Source organism: Barbus barbus (genome assembly GCF_936440315.1).
Source record: "Barbus barbus genome assembly, chromosome: 8".
In the NCBI taxonomy this organism is placed as follows: Eukaryota; Metazoa; Chordata; class Actinopteri; order Cypriniformes; family Cyprinidae; genus Barbus; species Barbus barbus.
In genome coordinates this window covers 35,474,075-35,495,545 of record NC_136736.1, presented here as the reverse complement: position 1 = coordinate 35,495,545, position 21,471 = coordinate 35,474,075, and the positions used below count along the sequence as shown (strand labels likewise).

General features: G+C 37.5%; 3 protein-coding genes across 4 annotated transcripts; 1 reads left to right on the top strand and 2 right to left on the bottom strand.

Moving 5' to 3' along the window:
* Nucleotides 1-2,705: 2,705 nt before the first annotated feature.
* Nucleotides 2,706-13,306, bottom strand: LOC306874119 (T-cell surface glycoprotein CD3 zeta chain-like). Of its 2 annotated transcripts, XM_079423899.1 has the most exons (8): nt 13,106-13,306; nt 5,709-5,803; nt 4,772-4,816; nt 4,618-4,692; nt 4,501-4,530; nt 3,183-3,236; nt 3,077-3,103; nt 2,706-2,996 (listed from the first exon to the last, which is right to left on the bottom strand). In XM_079423899.1, exons 1-8 carry the CDS (start codon nt 13,164-13,166, stop codon nt 2,925-2,927), a joined length of 459 nt encoding a protein of 152 aa, XP_079280025.1. In that variant the 5' UTR covers nt 13,167-13,306; the 3' UTR covers nt 2,706-2,924. The 2 variants fall into 2 exon arrangements, with proteins under 2 accessions (XP_079280025.1, XP_079280024.1); XM_079423898.1 differs by lacking the exons at nt 2,706-2,996; nt 3,077-3,103; nt 3,183-3,236 and having other exon boundaries at nt 4,115-4,530; nt 13,106-13,225.
* Nucleotides 13,307-13,451: 145 nt separating this feature from the next.
* Nucleotides 13,452-20,747, bottom strand: LOC306874117 (protein CREG1-like). The gene is made up of 5 exons (XM_079423896.1): nt 20,279-20,747; nt 17,899-18,262; nt 16,552-16,671; nt 14,640-14,838; nt 13,452-14,024 (listed from the first exon to the last, which is right to left on the bottom strand). Exons 2-5 carry the CDS (start codon nt 18,184-18,186, stop codon nt 14,008-14,010), a joined length of 624 nt encoding a protein of 207 aa, XP_079280022.1. The 5' UTR covers nt 18,187-18,262; nt 20,279-20,747; the 3' UTR covers nt 13,452-14,007.
* LOC306874118 (histone H2A-like) lies at nt 20,280-20,711 on the top strand (the record flags this gene model as incomplete). The annotated part of the gene is made up of 1 exon (XM_079423897.1): nt 20,280-20,711. One exon carries the CDS (start codon nt 20,280-20,282, stop codon nt 20,709-20,711), a length of 432 nt encoding a protein of 143 aa, XP_079280023.1.
* Nucleotides 20,748-21,471: the final 724 nt, after the last annotated feature.

Sequence of the window (21,471 nt, the reverse complement as noted above, 5' to 3'; positions counted from 1 at the left end):
CAGGAATGAAAACCAAAGATTCATCAGCGTCTGTCTTTGTGCCGCCCTCTGTTTCTCCTCTTCTTTAGTCAGAAAACACACACTATATTCCAGGAGTATATAGAAATATATTAAAAAACATAGTTTTATTTTGTGGCTCCCAAAGCAGAAAAACCAAAGATTTCTCACTTTTTCTTTGCCTTTCCTTTAATTATTATTTTTATATATATATATATATATGTGTGTGTGTGTGTGTGTGTGTGTGTGTAATTAATTTGAAATCATGAACTCATTCTAGTCTTTATGATCCAGAGGTCAGATGATTGATTTTCTGCTGGAATATGAATTGAGATCAGGTGTTTCAGAGTGTGTGTGTGTGTGTGTTTATCTACAGAATGTGTTTCATATGATACAGAAGGGCTGTTCTCACACACACACACACACACACTTCTCTCTCTCTCTCTCTCTCTCTCTCTCTCTCTCTCTCTCTCACACACACACACACACACACACACACACACACACACACACACACACTCTTCTCTCTCACACACGCACACACACACACACACTCTTCTCTCTCACACACGCACACACACACACACACACACACACACTCTTCTCTCTCACACACACACACACACACTCTTCTCTCTCACACACGCACACACACACACACACTCTTCTCTCTCACACACGCACACACACACACACACACACTCTTCTCTCTCTCTCTCTCTCTCTCTCACTCACACACACACACACACACACACACACACTTCTCTCTCTCTCTCTCTCTCACACACACACACACACACTCTTCTCTCTCACACACGCACACACACACACACACTCTTCTCTCTCACACACGCACACACACACACACACACACACTTCTCTCTCTCTCTCTCTCTCTCTCTCACACACACACACACACACTCTTCTCTCTCACACACGCACACACACACTCTTCTCTCTCACACACACACACACACACACACTGTTCTCTCTGTTGTTTCTCTGCAGGTTTTCGTTGATGAATCGACTCGGTTCAGTCGTGTCTGTCTGCTGTAGAATTGAACTGCTCTGGATTTATGTGTGTGTTTTTCTCAGATGATGAGTTTGTTGCTGTAGTTGTAGATTTCATTAAATGATTGTTTTCTCAGACTGCATTTGTACGCTCTCCAGATTATTTTGATCATCATTATTTAATAAAAATCTTGAAGAAATTCATTTTAACAAGCTGATACAAAGTTACACAGAACAGACAAAAGTAACAACAACCACCAAATGAAATACAATGAAATTCTCAGTTTAAAAAGAGTAAATGCAATATTACACTACTAATATAAAATAATTAAAAAAGACTCATAATACAGTGTGAAAGAGAGATATTAAACCAATAAACCTTCGGCTCATATTTCACCACAAAATCATAAGAAAAGAGTTTTAAAACAGATCATACAGAATATTACAGGTAACGCCTTACAATAAAAGCTCTCATTTATCAATATTAATGCATTAACTAACATCACTTTTACAGCATTAACCTTTAATAAGATTGTTCAGGTTAGTTTAGTCTGCAGCAACTAATGTTACATACAGCTTCTAATCATAAATACTTCAGTAAATGCTGAGATTAATTTCAATATTTTAGAATGATTTTTTGTCGTTAGTTGAAACCTTATTGTAAAATGTTACCAAATGACTCTTATGAGAATGATAAAGCCCGACGGCATTGAGGGAATTATTAGTTGAATCCCCCCCCCCAAAAAAAAATGTTGGACTTGATTCGAAAAAGCCAAATGCTTGTAAAAAAAAAAAAGTCACACTTGTGTTGTTCGCGGTCAAAGATGACCACCACAGGAAAGGAATGGGAAACAGGCAAAATACAATCTACAAATCAGCCACAACGCAGAACAAGTGCAGTCAAAAGTGACAAAAACGTATGCGATTAAGCCTGAAAACACTGCTCAGTAATTAAAGAATGCACAGCACTATATATATATATATATATATATATACGGCTCTACAGCCATCTAGTGATTACTAGTGCTATTACAGGTGATTATAATTATTTTTTCCTCAAGGTGGAACAAATATGCCTCAATTCAATGGATTTTAAATACTTTTGATCTATTTTTAAACTTAAATATTGCATTAATTGAAAAATGATATAAGATATATGTTTTTTTTTTACATTTTATACAGAAGGTCCAATATTTAGATATGAATATTTACTAACATGAAATACACTCAACAATCCTATATATTAAAGAAAAAAAACATTGAAGTGAAATATAGCATATTTATTTAATAAAAACTAGTGCAGTCAAACGATTAATCGCATCCAAAATAAAAGCTTTTGTTTACATAATGTGTGTGTACGGTGTATATTTATTATGTATATATAAACACACACACATACAGAATATGGTTTGAAAATATTTACATTTATATATTTATATTCATATAATTTATATCATATATAAATATATTTAATATGTAAACGTAATATATTTTTCTTAAATATATACTGTATGTGTGTGTGTTTATATATACATAATAAATATATACAGTACACACACATTATGTAAACAAAAGCTTTTATTTTGGATGCGATTAATCATTTGATTGCACTAAATAAAGGTAATTAGAACACAATTATGGCCTTCAGTCGATGAAGAACACAAGTGTGACTCCCAAATGAACAATACTAGAGGGTTAAGCATTTGTTCTTCAATCAGGTTCAGTTTAATATGGATTTTTCTTCTGACTCTACTGTACATGTGTGATGTGAGCGCATTATGAGAGCCTGTACGGCACAAAGTGGAGAAACGCTGAATAATCTGTAGGAAAAGAAACACCTGGACGGGTTGGAAAGCACGAGCAGGAATGAATGAGTGGACTGTGGTCCTGATGGTGGTCTGAAGGAGGATCAGCGTTTAGCGCGGCGGTGGATGAATCTGCTGCATGTGCAGAGAATCATACGTGTCTTTAGTCATGGAGCTCAAACCCTGAAACACACAATAAACACGTCAAACACACTCTGATGTTCAGGATCTGATGTTTATCTGTGATGAGAAATGTGTCTGACCTGATAAACCTGATCAGTGCGGCGGCGCTGGAGGAGAATCACAAGCAGAGTGAGTCTTTTCATATGAATCAGTACGAATCAGTAAAAGTGAATCAGTCACACTTACGCCTGGCTTCGTCTCGATCTCTCGGTACGTGTCGTCAGTCTTCTTCTGCAGAGGCTGAAATAAACCATCATCAGCTAAATTATTTGCTCTGTTATTTCAGTCAAATATGAAAATGTTTGTTTGAATTTGAAAACACTTCATCAACATAAACTAGTTGTCCAGTGTTTTATATTATATTATAGATCATATATTTTAATTATTTCCTTTAATGCAGAGCTGAGTAAATGTAATCCAAATTTCAAGACAAATATTGTATTTAGTAGCGTAATCCATTACATTACACATGTTATGTAATATAATCAGACTACTTTTGGATTACTATCTTGTTTCCACATTGATTTATAATAAGATAATCTTGTACCGTATTGATATAAAATGACAAAGAGTAAGAAAATAAATCCCATTTGTTGTTATCAACTACATGAAGTGCATTAAACGTTATATTATGTCAAGGTTTCCCAAACTGGGTTAGTGAAGGAACTGCAGGGGGTTTGAGAGTTTAATGAAAAGCTAATAATTAATGAAATCATGAAAATGTTCAATTAAAACCATTTTAAAATGACTTTCTGTTTACCTCCATGTCATGACCAACATCAGAGAACCATACTGAAAAATAAATATACTAAAAACTATTTGAAATACATTTATTTAACGCTAAGTATACTACAAATACATTTACATATTTATGCGCTTAATAAAAATATTAAGTCTGCTAAAGTAGAACTAATTTTGTGCTTAATGCACTTTAATTGTGTGGAAGTAGCACTGAAGTCCAACTAAAGATGAACTGAAGTATATTTTATTGTGCTAAAGAGAAACTATTATAAGTATCCTTCAGGTACACTTTAAATATCTTGCATTTAAAGACCGATATTATTCAAAAATCATACAATCCTCATCAGTAGTGACATTAAAACACATTTTAGGCTTAATATTAAGAAATGTGCATTGTGCACAAGTGGTAGCGTCATATAGAGTTTATTTATAATTTTATATCAGTAAGTCTCAAGCGATATGTCAGTAAAATAGATTTGAACTATACTTGGTCTGAAATAAATGTGTTTTACTTGTTCACTAGAGGAGGCTTTTGTCCAACGGAAAGGCATGTAAAACATTGTTTACGAGGTTCTTTTGGGGAACTGTTCACTGAAAGCTTGTTTGAGGAGCCAGAATGAAGCCCCTTCGGTCTGTAATGTGAGAGTGAGCGTGTGAGGAAGGTTTCTGATCTGATCTGATGCTGTTTCTGTGGTTTCTTCAGCTGGATTCTTCTTCTCAGCGCTGCTAATAAACTTCCTTCCTGTGATGAAGAGGCTCTTACCGTGTAAGTGTCGTCTCCTCGCTTGCGACCCTGTGAAACACACACATGCAGTCAGGTCAGGTCAGGTCAGGTCAGGTCCTGTGTCATGTGACCTGTGTCATGTGATCGGTCACTCACCCCTCTGGCCGGACCCTCCTCAGCCCCGCGCTGTCCCAGGACATCATACGCTGACTGGCCGCTCTTGTTAATGGGCTGGAAGACATCCGACGCTCGTTAACATCTCTAATATCGTGATGATTGGTTGATTGATCACGTCTGATCTGATTCTCACCTGATACACCGGGTCTTGATCCTCTTTGCCTCTCTTCTTGATGAACTGAAGGAAAAGCCTCATGAATGAACAGGGATTTTTCACAGTAATCGTGGGTTTGATTAATAACACATGTGCTCTACTGTCCAGCGCTGATCATAACTCATTACATGTCATCTGGATTACATCACATTACAACGCTTGGAACATATATATATATATATATATATATTAATAGGGCTGTCAAATTGATTAATCTTGATTAATTGCATCCAAAACAAAGTTATATATTGTATACTGCATATTTTTATATTTCTTAAATTCGTAATATATTATTATATATACACTACCAGTCAATTTCTGAAGGATCATGTGACACTAGTAATGATGCTAAAAATTCAGCTTTGAAATCACAGGAATAAATTAATTTAAATAGTACAAATATTTGACAATATTACTGCTTTTGCTGTGTTTAGGATCAAATAAATGCAGGCTTGATGAGCAGAAGAGAAGATGTGACTGTCGAGTGCTGAAGAATCCAGCATCACACACTATTTCCGCATATTTACACAAACATATAACAGAAGTATTAAGAGAGGTAGGGTATGCCATTTCAAATTCAGCTTTTGTTTTATGGATTAATAAAGTGTTGGTATTTGATTGGGATTTAAAGTGAGAACACACTAGTATCGGCACAGGACAGTGCATGAGTGTGTGAAATGATCCAGCTCAGTGTGTGTGTGTGTGTGTGTGTACCTATTTTAGGGATAAATTTGTAGCCAAAAGTGAGCTAAACCTCGCAATATCTCCAAAAAGCTCCCTTTGGGGACATCTTCATTTGCAAAACTGGTATAAAAATAAAAAAAGTGTAAAACTGCATACATTTTTTTGTGAGAGGTAGGTTTAGATAGCTAAGTAAACGTACGTGTGTGTGTGTGTGTGTGTGTTATAGACTCACTCGCTCGCGCACGAAGAAGGCAGTGATGATGATGCCATACAGCAGCAGAATCCCGTCCAGGATGTAACAGTAATTAGGGTCATATACTGAAAGAGCTGAAAAACACAAGAACAGCAGAGATGAGTGAATCTGAACAAACACCAGCAGCACTGAACCAATCAAATACAAGCACATTCAACAGAACACACACACACACACACACACACACTCTCTCTCTCTCTCTCTCACACACACACACACACACTCTCTCTCTCTCTCTCTCACACACACACACACACACTCTCTCTCTCTCTCTCTCACACACACACACACACTCTCTCTCTCTCACACACACACACACACACATGTTGGTTTTTGTGGTTTATGGGGACTCTTTTTATACTGAACAAACTGTGTGTGCTATTGCCCTACACCAACCCTACACCTAAACTTAGCCCTCACAGGAGACTTTGTGCATTTTTAGATTTTCAAAAAAACACCATTTAGTATGTTTTTTAAGCCTTTTGAATTACGGGGACATAGGCAGTGTCCTCATAAACCACCTTCATATTGTAATACCTCTGTCATACCCATGTCATTATACACATTTGTGTCCTCATAAACCACATAAACACACACACACACACTCTCTCTCTCACACACACACACACACACACACAGACACATACACACACACACACACACACTCTCTCTCTCACACACACACACACACACCATTAATTAAGTGTAATGGTTGTTATACTGTACAACCCATATCTCCTTAGAGGAGACTTTCTGCAGTTTTAGATTTTCAAAACATAATTCTGTGTGATTTATAAGCTTGTTTCCTCACGGGGACCAAAAAAAAAGTCCCAACAAGGTCAAAATGTACTGGTTTTACTATGCTTCTGGGGATATTTGGTCTTTATAATGTAGTGAATCCCAGTACACACACACACACACACACACGCATGCGCTCTCATGTGAAGTGTTTGTGGTGTGTGCGTCTCGAGTGTTTCTAGTTCAGTGGTTTATTCAGCTGCTCTAACTGACTAACTGTGTGTGTGTGTGTGTGTGTGTGTGTGTGAGAGATAAAGAGGGAGGAACACATGAAAGCATTACAGCACACACACACACATGATAAAGTGGTGTAAAGTGTAAATGTAACACAAGCTGATGAAAGGCGTTGTTGCTGTGTGTGAAACTCTCTCAGCTGCTCAGAAATGTGCTGCACGTTTGATTCACACTGAATATTAAATCATATTAAAATATGAGATCAGTGACACAGCTGCTTAAAATCATCATGACAGCAGATGTTCATCCACTGAACTACACTCATTAAACCAGCGTCTGTTAAATGAATGAAGCCGTTAAACACGAGACCTTTGACCTCCGAGACTCCTGACTAACACACAGCAGAAAGAGTTTTCTAGTTACGCAATAAATAAAAATGGTATGAACTAGAATTGAATTTAAAACGCAATGAACATCTTTCAGTCAAAGCATCTGTTCGAAGACTGGTCTTGACTCAAATGTTGATAATCAATGCTAAATACATATTTTAGTAGAAAAATAATCATAATCTATACTTAGTAGAGTGATTTCAAATAAGTATCATGTAGGAATCACAATTGTTCCTTCAAATAACTTAATTTCATAACATTTTTATTAAATATAATTTAATAAATGTATATCATTTGTGTAATTGCAGACAAAATACTGCAGAAATACAACTGAATATTTCAGTACTTTCAGTCAAACATAAAAAAATACAAAAAAAGATGTTAAAATGTATGAAGTGTTAAATGAGGACATCGGATCCTAAAGCAGAAGCTTAAATGTCATGAAAGGTCATGGTTAAAGCCTGAATACACACAGCACAAAATCATTTTCTTCCTTCGTATTTATGTCTTGTTTTCTTGTATAAATATCTACAAATTCTGGAATTAAGATGCATTTACTTGACGAGTAAAAATACTTTAGATATTCTGTCCTGTTTTCTAGAAGAATTATCCAAATTTGGTTCGTTTTTGGTTAAAACTAACCTTTGTATTAAGATGATTTTTCTTACCCAATTATATTATATATTTCTCTTAAAGATATCTATTGACTTGTGAAGTAAATGCATCCTGATTCAAGTGTTTAGATATTTATACTAGAAGTGAAGATATTTGAATAATCAGGTGTTTTTGTGAGTAGTAATGTTAAAAGCTGTGTGATTGAGTCTGAAGCTGGTCTGAATGTGGGCTGATCTGAGCTTCCTCTTCCTCACCGCAGACGCTCACTGCTGCGGTTCACGAGACGGACTCCTCAGACGGGTCAAACGCAGACCTCACGCCTCACGCCGGGTCATTTGATCATCAGAAGAGCTCAGAAAACACCACACTTCACTGTACTTCTGATTCTGGAGGAGTCTCACTGCACTTCAGTGCAACTCAACATTTTACTCCACGCTGAACAAAATCATTTTCTTTCTTAGTATGTGTGTCTTGTTTTCTAGTATACATATCTACACATTCTGGAATTAAGATGCATTTACTTGACAAGTAAAATAACTTAAGATATTATGTCTTGTTCTCTGGAGTTTTTGCTTAAAACAAGTAAAAATATCTGCCAACGGGGTAAAATAAAAATAAATATTGTTTAGCCTTTGAATGAAGATTATTTTACTCCATTGGCAGATATTTTTGCTTGTTTTAAGCAAAAACTAACAAAATTTGGATAATATTTTCATAAAAGAAGACAAAATATTTTGAGCCGTTTTACTTGTCAACACTGCAACAAATGCTTTTCTTACTTTTTATTTTTGTCTTCTTTTCAGCCAAAATATTCTTATATCAAGAAGGATTTTCTAGACAAGTAAAATTAAAAACAAGTAATTATTGTCTTGTTTTCAGAGTTTTTCCTTTGAACAAGCAAAATAATCCTATTTCAAACAGAAAACAAGATTATTTTGCTTGTTTCAACTCAAATTGATTTTTCTGAAAACAAGACTAGAAAGTCCTTCTTGATATAAGAAATTATTGATATGTTGGCTGGAAACAAGACGACAAATCTAAGTAAGAAAAGCATGTTTTGCAGTGAAGTAAGTGCATCCCGATTCAAGAAGTTTTAGATATTAATACTAAGAAAGAACATATTTTATTTTGACGTGCTTGTTCTTTGGCAGTTTTTTGAGCTGTGATGATTATGATCTAATAGGTTTTTGGGGTTATTGAGCTGATAAAACGTGTGCAACCGTAAGCAACAGTAACAGTAATGCTAAAAATACAATTCACAGAATCCATGAAGAAATAGATCTGTAAAAATAGCACATATAACCCTTTCAAGAGAGCTGCTTCTGTTCTAACATCTCCATCGCTCGTCACAATATAATCCCTTATTTAATATAGAAAACTAAATCTGTCACATTTACAGTAAAATACACAACTTTACTGTACAAAAATACAGTAGCAAAATGTAGTTTTACAGATTTAGCTCAAATTTACAGTAAAAATGTATTTTGTTAACTTATATAATGTTAATATACCAAGCTATTAAAGTACTAATATCTGTAGCTTTATAATACACTGACAGCTCTTGCAGAAGCTGAGGAGGAAAATACTGCTGATATAAACTATATATTTACTCATAAACAGACGGAGCTCGGTGTCCTTCACACAAACACTAAACACCATAAACTTTGTTTAGCAACATTAGATGTGAGATAAAACCCTGATGATATGCTGATTAATCTAATTATTTACAATGAATTTTATATCAATATCTGCAGAGAAAAACAACCAAATGCTCCAAATAAAGAAGAGAGAGCTCCAGACAGCAGCACTGGACTGAGGTCAGTGGATAGTTGATCTCTCTCAGGGGTTTGTTCTTCTGTTTCTCGTCTCAGTGTTGTCTGACTGTATAAACATGCGCCGTGGTATTTTCTTTAGTGTATTTCTGTCTGATAAAAACTCAAATACACAAGTCATTCGGTGTGCTTTGAGAGAATGATTGAACTGGAACCCCGTCGCTCTTGTTTTCATGAAGGTTACTTCTGCTTTATAATACTTCAGTGTAATTTAAATGTGCTCTTTTTTACTGCAGTATGATTTTGATCAGATACGTGTATGTTTAACACAGTAAATGTTCCGCTCAGTGTTCAGACTTTGACTTCAGTATACCGGAGTACTGTAAACATGAGCAGATACAGTAAAACACTGCCGTCCACGTGATTGAACTAAACGTTATATATGTGTTCTTCTATTCGACTTTTATCTGAAATGAGCTTCAAAGTTTCTGTAACTCTGTCCACAACATGCGTGACTCGTCTAAACGCGTAAAATAAATCAAAGTCTGTTCTTTTGCTAAATACACACATTCAATATAACGTTAGATTAAGATTAAAAAGTCAAATAGATATGAGCGGATGAGTAGCAGGTTTAGTGAGAATGAAGCAGTCGTACTTTAAAGACAAATATCGTTTGATCATTTTTATTAATAGAATCAAACCAGCGACTCAAACGCTACAATTTGTGCAAAAACTTGACAACAGAATGCGATTTTTTATTTATATAGACATGAAAATGGATTTCTTAATAAAAATAAATACATTTACACACCAGCGTATGTAACACAAACTTTAGGTTTAGTTCGATTTTTTTTTTAAAGAAATTAATACTTAATGAAAAATGCATTAAACTGATCAAAAGTGACAGCAAAGACATTTATAATGTAATAAAACATTTCTATTTTAAATAAATGTTTTATTCATCTGTGAATCCTGAAAAATCAAATATATCACGGTTTCCACAGAAATATTGTGCAGCACAACTGTGTTCAACATTAATAATAATCAGACATGTTTCTGTATATTATTATGATTTCTGAAGATCATGTGACTGAAGACTGGAGTAATGATGCTGAAAATACAGCTGCGGATCACAGAAATACATTACACTTTAACACATATTCACATAGAAAACAGCTGTTTTACATTAGAATAATATTTCACACTATTGTCATTTTTACTCAAAAACATGAATCTTTCAGAGAGTTGAAGAGTCGTGGTCTGTGATATATTTCTGTGAATGTGGAGCGCTGGTTATACGCTGATCAGCATCTGTCAGGTGTGACATGTTTGAGTTCACAGAATAAAAACAGCAGCACATTTCATGTGATTGAGTTCTGCAGCGTGTTCCTTGAAATGATGTTTTTCAGCCTGTATTTTCCACCGCGTCTCATCATTTGATTCACTGATCTAATAGAGAGGGACTCTGACTGTAAACGAAGCTGCTTTCGCCCACTGAATGAACACTTTCCACAACATCAGCAGCATCTGATCAAAAACAGCCTTCAGCACAAACACAGACGTCTCTGAACAGACCAGATTAAGTGCCATAAAGCAGAAATCAATTCTCCGAGACGCTCACGAGTCAAAATAGATGAGCACAAATTTCCATTTAAGAGATCTGATGGACTGTAATATCTAAATCAACTGTTATGGCAATAATATATATATATATATGAAGAGTTTATTTGCTAAACCAGATATCTCCGTTATGTAAAATGTTCAAAAATCATGTTGTTGTTTTTTGTTATTTTTTAACCTAATCAAAATAACCCAACTGCAGATTGATTGAAATTAATTGGAATGTGCAATAAAAAAAAAAAGATTTTTCAAAATTGTTAAAAATGAGTTATCTGTTTTTGCAAATTAACTATTCATTTATATATATATATATATATATATATATATATATACACACACACACACATATATATGTATATACATACAGTATACACACACACACATATATATATATATACGTATACTGTATGTATATACTTAAATGTTTGAATTTAAAATGATTCCCCAATACTAAAAATAAAAATCTAAAACATGCATCTCCTTGTGTTCTAAACGCATCAGACAGACTGTAGAATTAAATTCACCAGCTATTTGTAGAACAAAACTGTAAACAGTGTGTGTGTGTGTGTGTGTGTGTGTGTTTCATGTTTCATCTGTGTTTGTGGAAAATCATGAATGGCTCAGGATGTTCATCTCACTCAGTAATATGCTGACACGTCTGAAGTGGAAAGAGTGAATCCAGTAACATAAGCTCAGTGATCTGATCTGAGATCAGCAGATCCTCCAGCGTTTCCACTGCTTTACTGGAGATCCACACGGAGTCAGCTCACAGTCACACAACACACTTCTGCTCGACCCGAGAGAGAGGCACAGACGCCCAGAAACCTCCAGCTCCGGCTCTAAACACACTTTCACATTTAACACTTGTTTTTGTTCATCTGCTGTTGACTGTAAAGCTGCTTTATAAAACAGAAGCAGCTCAGGGTTTATTTTACATTCAGCTCTATATAATATTTGGAGAAGCAGAAGTTTGTTCTGATGTTTCAGCATTTCTAATAAACGATAAACACTCAAATCAGCCAAATCTGTTTATGCTGAAACTAATGTTCATTCACATTGTTGCAGAGTTTATGTCTTTGTCAAATCATTTTTATTTGTACGCCGCGTTTCAAAGCAGCTTTAGATTCAATCAAGCCTTTGGGATCTTTGTAATATTACTAGTGGTTATTAAATGTATTCAATCAAATAAATAAATTAAAAACAATAATAATTATTATATTTGTATATTATTTACATGATATTATTATATACATTATATTTTCACTCATGTTCTAGATTACATGTTTCCTGGAGAAATATTTCATTGTTTTGAAAAAATTAAGAATTTAAATGAATTGAATGCAAAATGTACAAAAATTAACATTTTTTGCACTGTTGTATTGTTAAACTGACATCAGATAAATATGTAATGTGGGAAATAACTAAACTCTTTTGTTTAACGCGACTATATCAGCAACAAGAGCGAATAACACCAGCCAAACAACAACAAAACACTATATAAGATTAATACAAGACATAAATACTGAAACACATTTAGGTGATACTTTATAGAAACATCAGTTTAACTTTATTATTATTATTATTATTATTAAAAACAAAACGTGACGGTTTGTCATTTTCATATTGATGCTGACGGTAATTTGATCTTTATAACTAGTATTTGTTCTTCAATTTAAAAAAATTAATTTAAATAATAATTAAATCAACATATTTGATCTGGAGCGAAAGGAAGACAGACGGCAGACGATAGAGGCCTGCGAGCGAAACATGACCCCAGCGAGCCCAGCTCAGGCCAGCAGTGGACGGCCTTTGACCTCAGGAGGCCAAAGGTCAAACGCCGGACTCATCTGAAAAGAGATTCTGAGCCGATTCTCTGAGAGGATTCTTAGTCTTTACACTGGAGGAAACGACAAACCTCGAACAAAGATGGCGGCCTTCCCTTGACTCCTGCAGCGGACGCGCCTCAACATCTCAACACACACACACACACACACACACACACTTGTACCTGAAGCAGGTGTGATGGACAGCAGGACGACCACGGCCGACGCTCCTCTCCACGCCATCATTACCCCTCGGTCTGTCTGTGTCTTGTCTGTCGTCTGATGGGCCGCAGGTTCGAGACGCACGAGTGTGTGTGAGTGTGTGTGTGTGTGTGTGTGTGTGACACCGTGACTTCAGTCAAGCTCGAGATCTGCTCTTTGACAGGAAGTGGCTCCTCGAGCTCCACCTGTACATACAGACACGACCCACCTACTGAAACACTGACGACACACACACACACACACGCGCGCGCGGCCTACTCATTCTCAGAAAAAGATATGAGCAATTAACAGAACGAGAGGCAAACACAATCCAATCAAAGATCAGCTCTTTATTTCACTGCATCATGACAAAACAATGCTTATTAAAAATACACACCAGCGTTAGAAAAATAACCACTCTGAGTAAATATCGTTTGATTGGCGTCTGTGTGATTTTATAGGACTGGAAGACGTCAGCTGTGCGTGAAAACACAAACCGACTATCAAATACAAGCAAAATGAGCAAAAACGTCTCGTGAGATTCATATTTCACCAAACTGAACATTTATGAGAGTCACACGCGAATCTCACGAGGCTTTCTTAAGATTTCAATCTGAATTTGCATTTGTTTGTGAATCTGCAAACAGTCGAATGAAAGCGCTTGTGCAAACTGCAAAAATCATTCGGAAGAATTTTACAAAATGCTTACAAAAAATGCAGCAACTAGATTTAGATTTACACATCATGCTCCAGTAATGCCCTGGAGAAATGAACAACATGTGATTAATACGTCACACACACACGATTCAAACAGCATCAACCTGAGAAATATTCATCAGTCTCTTCTGAAACACTCCATCAGTGATTCTGATCCGGTTAATCAGGATTACAGCATGTCACTTCCTGTAGAAACACACACACACACACACACTGAGGTCACGTGACGTTCACCACAGCGTCTGGTTCAGACTGATAACAGCTGCGCTCAGACCTCATAGGAACAGTATATTCAGTACTATATTGCTGGTGAGGAGAAGATAACTGCATGTGTCTCTGAACTGTTTCAGTGAATCGATTCAAAACTCTGATTCAGTGAATTGTTCACTCAGAAATGTCCAGTCTACCCACTCTACTTCAAATGATTTAACAAAACAAAAGATTTTACTGTATTTTACTTCAAATGAAGCTTCATCTGACCAACTGTTTAACCATCATGTTGTTCAGGTCATTTTACTGCTAGTTAAATGCTAGTTAATGTTATCGCATTGGACTAAACCCTACTGACTACATATTGCTATAGCTTTATAATAAATGATAATATAGCATAATGAGTGATTTATAAGCTACTCTGCAGAAGGCCAGGAACACCAACTGAGCTAAAGGATTTTCAGTACAGCATAGGAGTTAAATGATTTCAGAGTAAATAATGAGTTTAGTGCTGATTCACACTGACTGAATGGAACTGAGTCATGTAAGTGAATCATCTTAGTGAAGCTCAATCACATCTGCTGGACTCACCACTGTGTTTCCGGTACGGAGTGGCTCGGTAATACTCCTCCGCCGTGACGGTTTTCACTCCGCCGAAGTAATCGAGCACCCAGACCTGTGTGATGTTCATCTTGGCGAAGAACCAGCTGTGGTCGGTGGGCCAATCAATCATCTCTGGGTGTCTACTGAACAGAGCAGCTTTAGCCACTGATGCCTCGCTGCCGTTCACCTAAAACAGATTCACCGTCACACCATCACTGATTCACCCAATTCACTGATTCACACCGATTCACTGTCACACCATCACTGATTCACACCAATTCACTGATTCACACCGATTCACACTGATTCACTGTCATACCATCACTGATTCACCCAATTCACTGATTCACACCGATTCACTGTCACACCATCACTGATTCACCCAATTCACTGATTCACACCGATTCACTGTCACACCATCACTGATTCACACCAATTCACTGATTCACACCGATTCACACTGATTCACTGTCACACCATCACTGATTCACCCAATTCACTGATTCACCCAATTCACTGATTCACACCAATTCACTGATTCACACCATCACTGATTCACCCAATTCACTGATTCACACCGATTCACTGTCACACCATCACTGATTCACACCAATTCACTGATTCACACCGATTCACACTGATTCACTGTCACACCATCACTGATTCACCCAATTCACTGATTCACACCGATTCACACTGATTCACTGATTCACACCGATTCACTGTCACACCATCACTGATTCACACCGATTCACTGTCACACCATCACTGATTCAAACCAATTCACACCGATTCACCGTCACACCATCACTGATTCAAACCAATTCACTGATTCACACCGATTCACTGTCACACCACTGTTATTGACACTTTATTTTCCTTTTTTTTTTTTATATTGTGCAGTGCTTTGACACAATTTGCATTGTAAAAAGCGCTATATAAGTAAAGGTGACTTGACTTGACACCATCACTGATTCACACCGATTCACTGTTGCACCATCACTGATTCACACCGATTCACTGTCACATCATCACTGATTCACACCGATTCACTGTCACATCATCACTGATTCACACCGATTCACTGTTACACCATCACTGATTCACACCGATTCACTGTCACATCATCACTGATTCACACCGATTCACTGATTCACACCATCACTGATTCACACCGATTCACTGCCACACCATCACTGATTCACACCGATTCACCGTCACTGATTCACACCGATTCACTGTCACATCATCACTGATTCACACCATCACTGATTCACACCGATTCACTGTCACACCATCACTGATTCACACCATCACTGATTCACACCGATTCACTGCCACACCATCACTGATTCACACCGATTCACCGTCACACCATCACTGATTCACACCGATTCACTGTCACATCATCACTGATTCACACCATCACTGATTCACACCGATTCACTGTCACACCATCACTGATTCACACCATCACTGATTCACACCGATTCACCATCACACCATCACTGATTCACACCGATTCACTGTCACATCATCACTGATTCACACCATCACTGATTCACACCGATTCACTGTCACACCATCACTGATTCACACCGATTCACTGTCACACCATCACTGATTCACACCGATTCACTGTCACATCATCACTGATTCACACCGATTCACTGTCACACCATCACTGATTCACACCGATTCACTGTCACACCATCACTGATTCACACCGATTCACTGTCACACCATCACTGATTCACACCGATTCACTGTCACACCATCACTGATTCACACCGATTCACTGTCACACCATCACTGATTCACACCGATTCACTGTCACATCATCACTGATTCACACCATCACTGATTCACACCGATTCACATCGCACGAGGAGTGCTGTACCTCCACCATGGAGCCCGACAGGATGATGTGGGCACACAGCGGACTCTGAGGATCGAATCCATGATTCTTACAGTAGCTGGTCTGAGCCAGAGACACGGACAGAGACGCCTGGGGATTCACCTGTCACACACACACACACAGATTAGATCATCAGTCATCTGCAGTGTGTGTTCATGTTTTTTTTGGTGGGGAAGTCGTGGCCTAATGGTTAGAGAGTCGGACTCGTAATCGAAAGGTTGCGGGTTCGAGTCCCCGGCCGGCAGGGATTGTAGGTGGGGGGAGTGAATGTCCAGCGCTCTCTCCACCCTCAATACCACGACTGAGGTGCCCTTGAGCAAGGCACCGAACCCCCAACTGCTCCCCGGGTGCCGCAGCATGGCTGCCCACTGCTCCGGGTGTGTGTTCACGGTGTGTGTGTGTGTGTGTGTGTGTGTGTGCGCATTTGTTCACTACTCACTGCTGTGTGTGTGCACTTGGATGGGTTAAACGCAGAGCACCAATTTCGAGTATGGGTTACAATACGTCACGACTTTACTTTACTTTACTTTTTTAACTTCAGCTGCTCAGTTCTGCTGGATGTTGATAAAGTGAAATCGCTGCGTCCTGACAGTCGTGTGCTGAATCACACTTATGTCACACTTACATAAAACCACATCAGTGTTACATAGTCATAAAAACAAAATACAATAAAAAAAATATTATGTAACATTTAAAATTATTTCATGGCAGTTCATGTTTTTTTGCATTTGATCTATTTATTACATATTTTATATTTTTCATTATTATTATTATTATTATTTTTTACTATTAATATAATTTTATTACACTTTATCTATTGGTATTTTATCTATTTTTACATTTGGCACTTTGGTCTCTTTTGCTTCCATATCATGTCTTCAGAAAGAAAGAGTGGAAAGAAAACACCCAAAATACACATTTAAATTATATACATATATATATATATATATATATATATAAGATACACATAAATATATATATTTCCTGTAGTCTGAAAAAAGACAAATTATGAAGCAAAATAGAACAAAATTTTATAAAATTTTACAGTTTTATTCCTCTCTGTATTCTGAAGGTCTGTTCATATTTCATTCACACTGATTTCTATAATATTTTACTCCTAAAACATGGTGAAAATCTGTCTGTTGACAGTATTTCCTGATTTATGAAGTGATAAAAAGAGAAGTCCTGAGTCCCCTTCGGAAAAAACTTTAATATGACCAAATCAAACAAGAATTATGACTTTATCTAGTGTTCAAATGCAGTAAAAGCATGGTCGTTCGGGTTCTGTATCTCTATGAGTATGGATTATTGATCAGTATTGATCCGCACCTGCAGGTCCTGCACCGAGATCTCCAGGTGTGTGAGGTACAGGTACGGGGTTCCGGTTCCGTTGCCCGCGGGCCCGTCGCTGATGGAGAAGGCGTTGGAGAACGGCTGTCCTCGGACCGGATCGTGAGTGGAGATCGTCGCCATCGAAGCCCAGTCGCACTTATTGACCACGAACCGGGCCATCCGAGCCACCTCCTCATGCGGCGGAACCGACAGAGAGACACCGAGAGCGGCGACGAGCGCGACACACACCGCGAGCAGCGAGCGACTCTTCATCATCATCATCATCACTACTGAACCACACCAGCCACTGACCACTGTAAACGATTCACTGTCAACGACTCCTAACTGATCCCTGTGAACACTGAACACAAATGATTCACATGAGTCATGACTCCTGACACCACTGAATCAAATGAGCCACAACGAGTCACTGAACACAAATGATTCATAAAATCGCACCGACCACGATTCATTTGATCGCACGAGTCATGAGCGAACTCCACCACAAATGATCACATGATCAAAACAGCTGTCATGTGACCTCAACACGTGGTTACAGAAGACTCCAAGCCACAAACAAGTTACAAAGAAATTCGTTCAATTACTTAATAAATCTCAGATTTCTTTACCTGCTTGTGTGTGTTTTTGGAATATCATATTTAGTGATACAGAGTGGGAGGATTTTTGGCTTCTTATCTAATAAAGTTGTTAAAGTCTCTATTAAAATGATCCATAATTGCTACCAGGTAAATTACAAACTTGCTACATTTAATAATAGTATTTCCCCCAATTGCTCCTTTTGTCTTCAGTCTGAAGAAACAATAAATCATTTATTTTGGGACTGTGCTTATTGGGAAGGGTTCTGGGTTGACTTTTCCAATTTTGTAAAAAAAAAAAAAATTATAATTTATATCCAATCTTCTGTATAACCCCCCCCCCCCCCCCCATTTTTTTTTTGTTACACTTTGAATCTAGACCCTTCTCACTTTAAATTTATTATCAATTTATTGCTATTTCGTGCCAAATTTTACGTTCATAAATGTAAATGTTTGTTTTCAGGAACATGTTTGATGTGTATGTAACCTCTGTAAGAAACTCTAATAATTCTGCTGCATGTTAGGGTTTGATGGTGGGATTCTTATAAGCTCACATAGCATGCTTGGATTATTAATGTACATAACCCTCATTGTCTTTTGTTCTTATTCTGTCTTTGTATTTGTTGTTCTTTTGTTGCATAATTAAAAAAACTAAACAAAAAACAAGTTACTAAACCTGTGAAAGAAATCATGAGAATCATGAAGGGAATACACTGTTTAACATTCTATTCATATTTTAACGACTTCCTAAAATAACTCAATATTAGAGTACAGTGCATTATAGACTTTGACATTTGTTTTGTGAAATACAATATGCAAATAAATTCCTGACAGCATCAAATTCAAGATACTGAAATGGATAAATATTATATTCATCCTCTAAATCTATCACTATTCTAATTCTATTTGATATATTTATTTTCTTTTTATTTATAATATTAAAAGAACCCTTGTTACAGTACTTATATATCATTGCTCTTTAGTTGGTTTTGATTGCTCTATTCTCCTCATTTATAAGTCACTTTGGATAAAAGCATCTGCTAAATGACTAAATGTAAATTATAATAAACATTTAAATATTACCTAATATAAACAAGCTTATACGCAAATAGCTGACTTTATTTCTTAAATAATTATTTAAATGCATTAAATTCTTGAAATTTAATTTTCATTTTTTTAAGTGTTGAAATGCGCTCATTGCGACTCACTTAACATTGATCAATGACAAAATAATGAATTCAAACAGCTGATTGGCCACCAGCTCATTTGCACAGATGAGGGTCAATTAAACTCAATTAAGCTCTGGTATAAAACACAAGACCCTCAGCTGCGAATCAAACAGTTTTGCTGCTGTTCTTTGTTTGCGAGGTGTCTTAATCAGGTAAGTTTATGGTGTTTTAATGTAAGTTTAAATTCAACTTTTGACTAGCCTACTTAAGTCAGACTCTACATGTGTCATTAATTCTGTGGTTGTTTACAGTAGTCAGCCTTTAAAGTAAATCAACTTTTTCAAAGTTGTCCTAAAACATACCAATTCTTGTCTTCGAACGACTCTTTATTATTAACTTTTTTTGCAGCTCCACTTCAAATTGACTACCTTAACTTAAGCGCTGCGTCCCGAGTTCGAACCCCAACTTCAGTCTTAAAAATCAGTATTCATTTACACTTTCAATCTGTTAGACTCTTCAGGGGCTTGATCAGACTCGGTTGTGCTGTTTTTGTTTTACTGGTTTCACTTAACGTGGTTTAACTTTACTTGTCTCCCCCAGAGCGTTTTTTACCATGTCTGGCCGCGGTAAGAAACTGGTCGCTGCGCCGAAGACCAAGGCGTCCTCCGTGTCGCGTTCGGCGCGCGCGGGGCTGCAGTTCCCCGTCGGCCGCGTCGCGCGTCTCCTGCGCAAGGGGAACTACGCGCCGCGCATCGGCTCCGGAGCGGCGGTGTACCTGACGGCGGTCATCGAGTATCTGTGCGCGGAGGTGCTGGAGCTGGCGGGCAACGCGAGCCGCGACAATAAGAAGCTGCGCATCGCGCCGCGGCACATCCAGCTCGCGGTGCGCAACGACGAGGAGCTGAACACGCTGCTGGGCGGCGTCACGATCGCGGAGGGCGGCGTGCTTCCCAACATCCAGGCGCAGCTTCTTCCCAAGAAAACCAAAGCCCCGCGGGACCCTGCAGCCGACTCCAGCAAACAGGTGCAGTCCCAGGACTTCTGACGCGCGGGATCGGTTTTAAGCACTTGACTCTTGATTGTTTTAATTTAATAAATCTGGTTTTCTCAAGTCTGCCTGTTCCGGTGTCTTTATGACTGTTTGACCTTCAGAAGTCCCACATGAAGTGTAAACTAGTCTCATTTGTGGCTTTTAGCTCGTTTTTATGCTTGTGGCCTTCAAAGACTAACTCTGAGCTCAAGCTGAAGTTTTCAAAAGCATTGGTTTGCATTCAAGAGCCCTTCTACTTAAACACTGAAATTCAGTAACATCAAATGTACTTCAAGATCCAAAACACACTCGGTAGGCTAAAAGCAAATATGGAGAGCCTAGAGCTCAACTAGATTCATAATGTTTCTTTTATTTTTGGTACATGGCATGTTTCCAGCTGTTTCATAAACCTGACAGTTTATTCATCACACATGCGTCTGAAGTCACTTCATAATCCGGTATAAACTTGGTTTGCTGTGGTTTATTGATTTACACACGGGTCCTTGAGTCAGGTTTGAAGGCAAGCAAACACTTAAGAATAAAGGTTTCTGTTTGAAGAGCAAATCTTAAGAACTGTTTCCTGTAAAGAACCTTCAGTCTAATGGAAAGATTGCATCGCTGTTAAAGCTTCAACCTGAAATATTTTAAGAGACGCTTCAGCACTTAAACCCATATCAGGTTGTCTTTCATATCTTGTGCATCTTCAGATGAAGCCAGTCATTCTCAACCAGTGGGACTCAAAATGATCAGAAAAGGTTTGAAGAGACCAAACGAG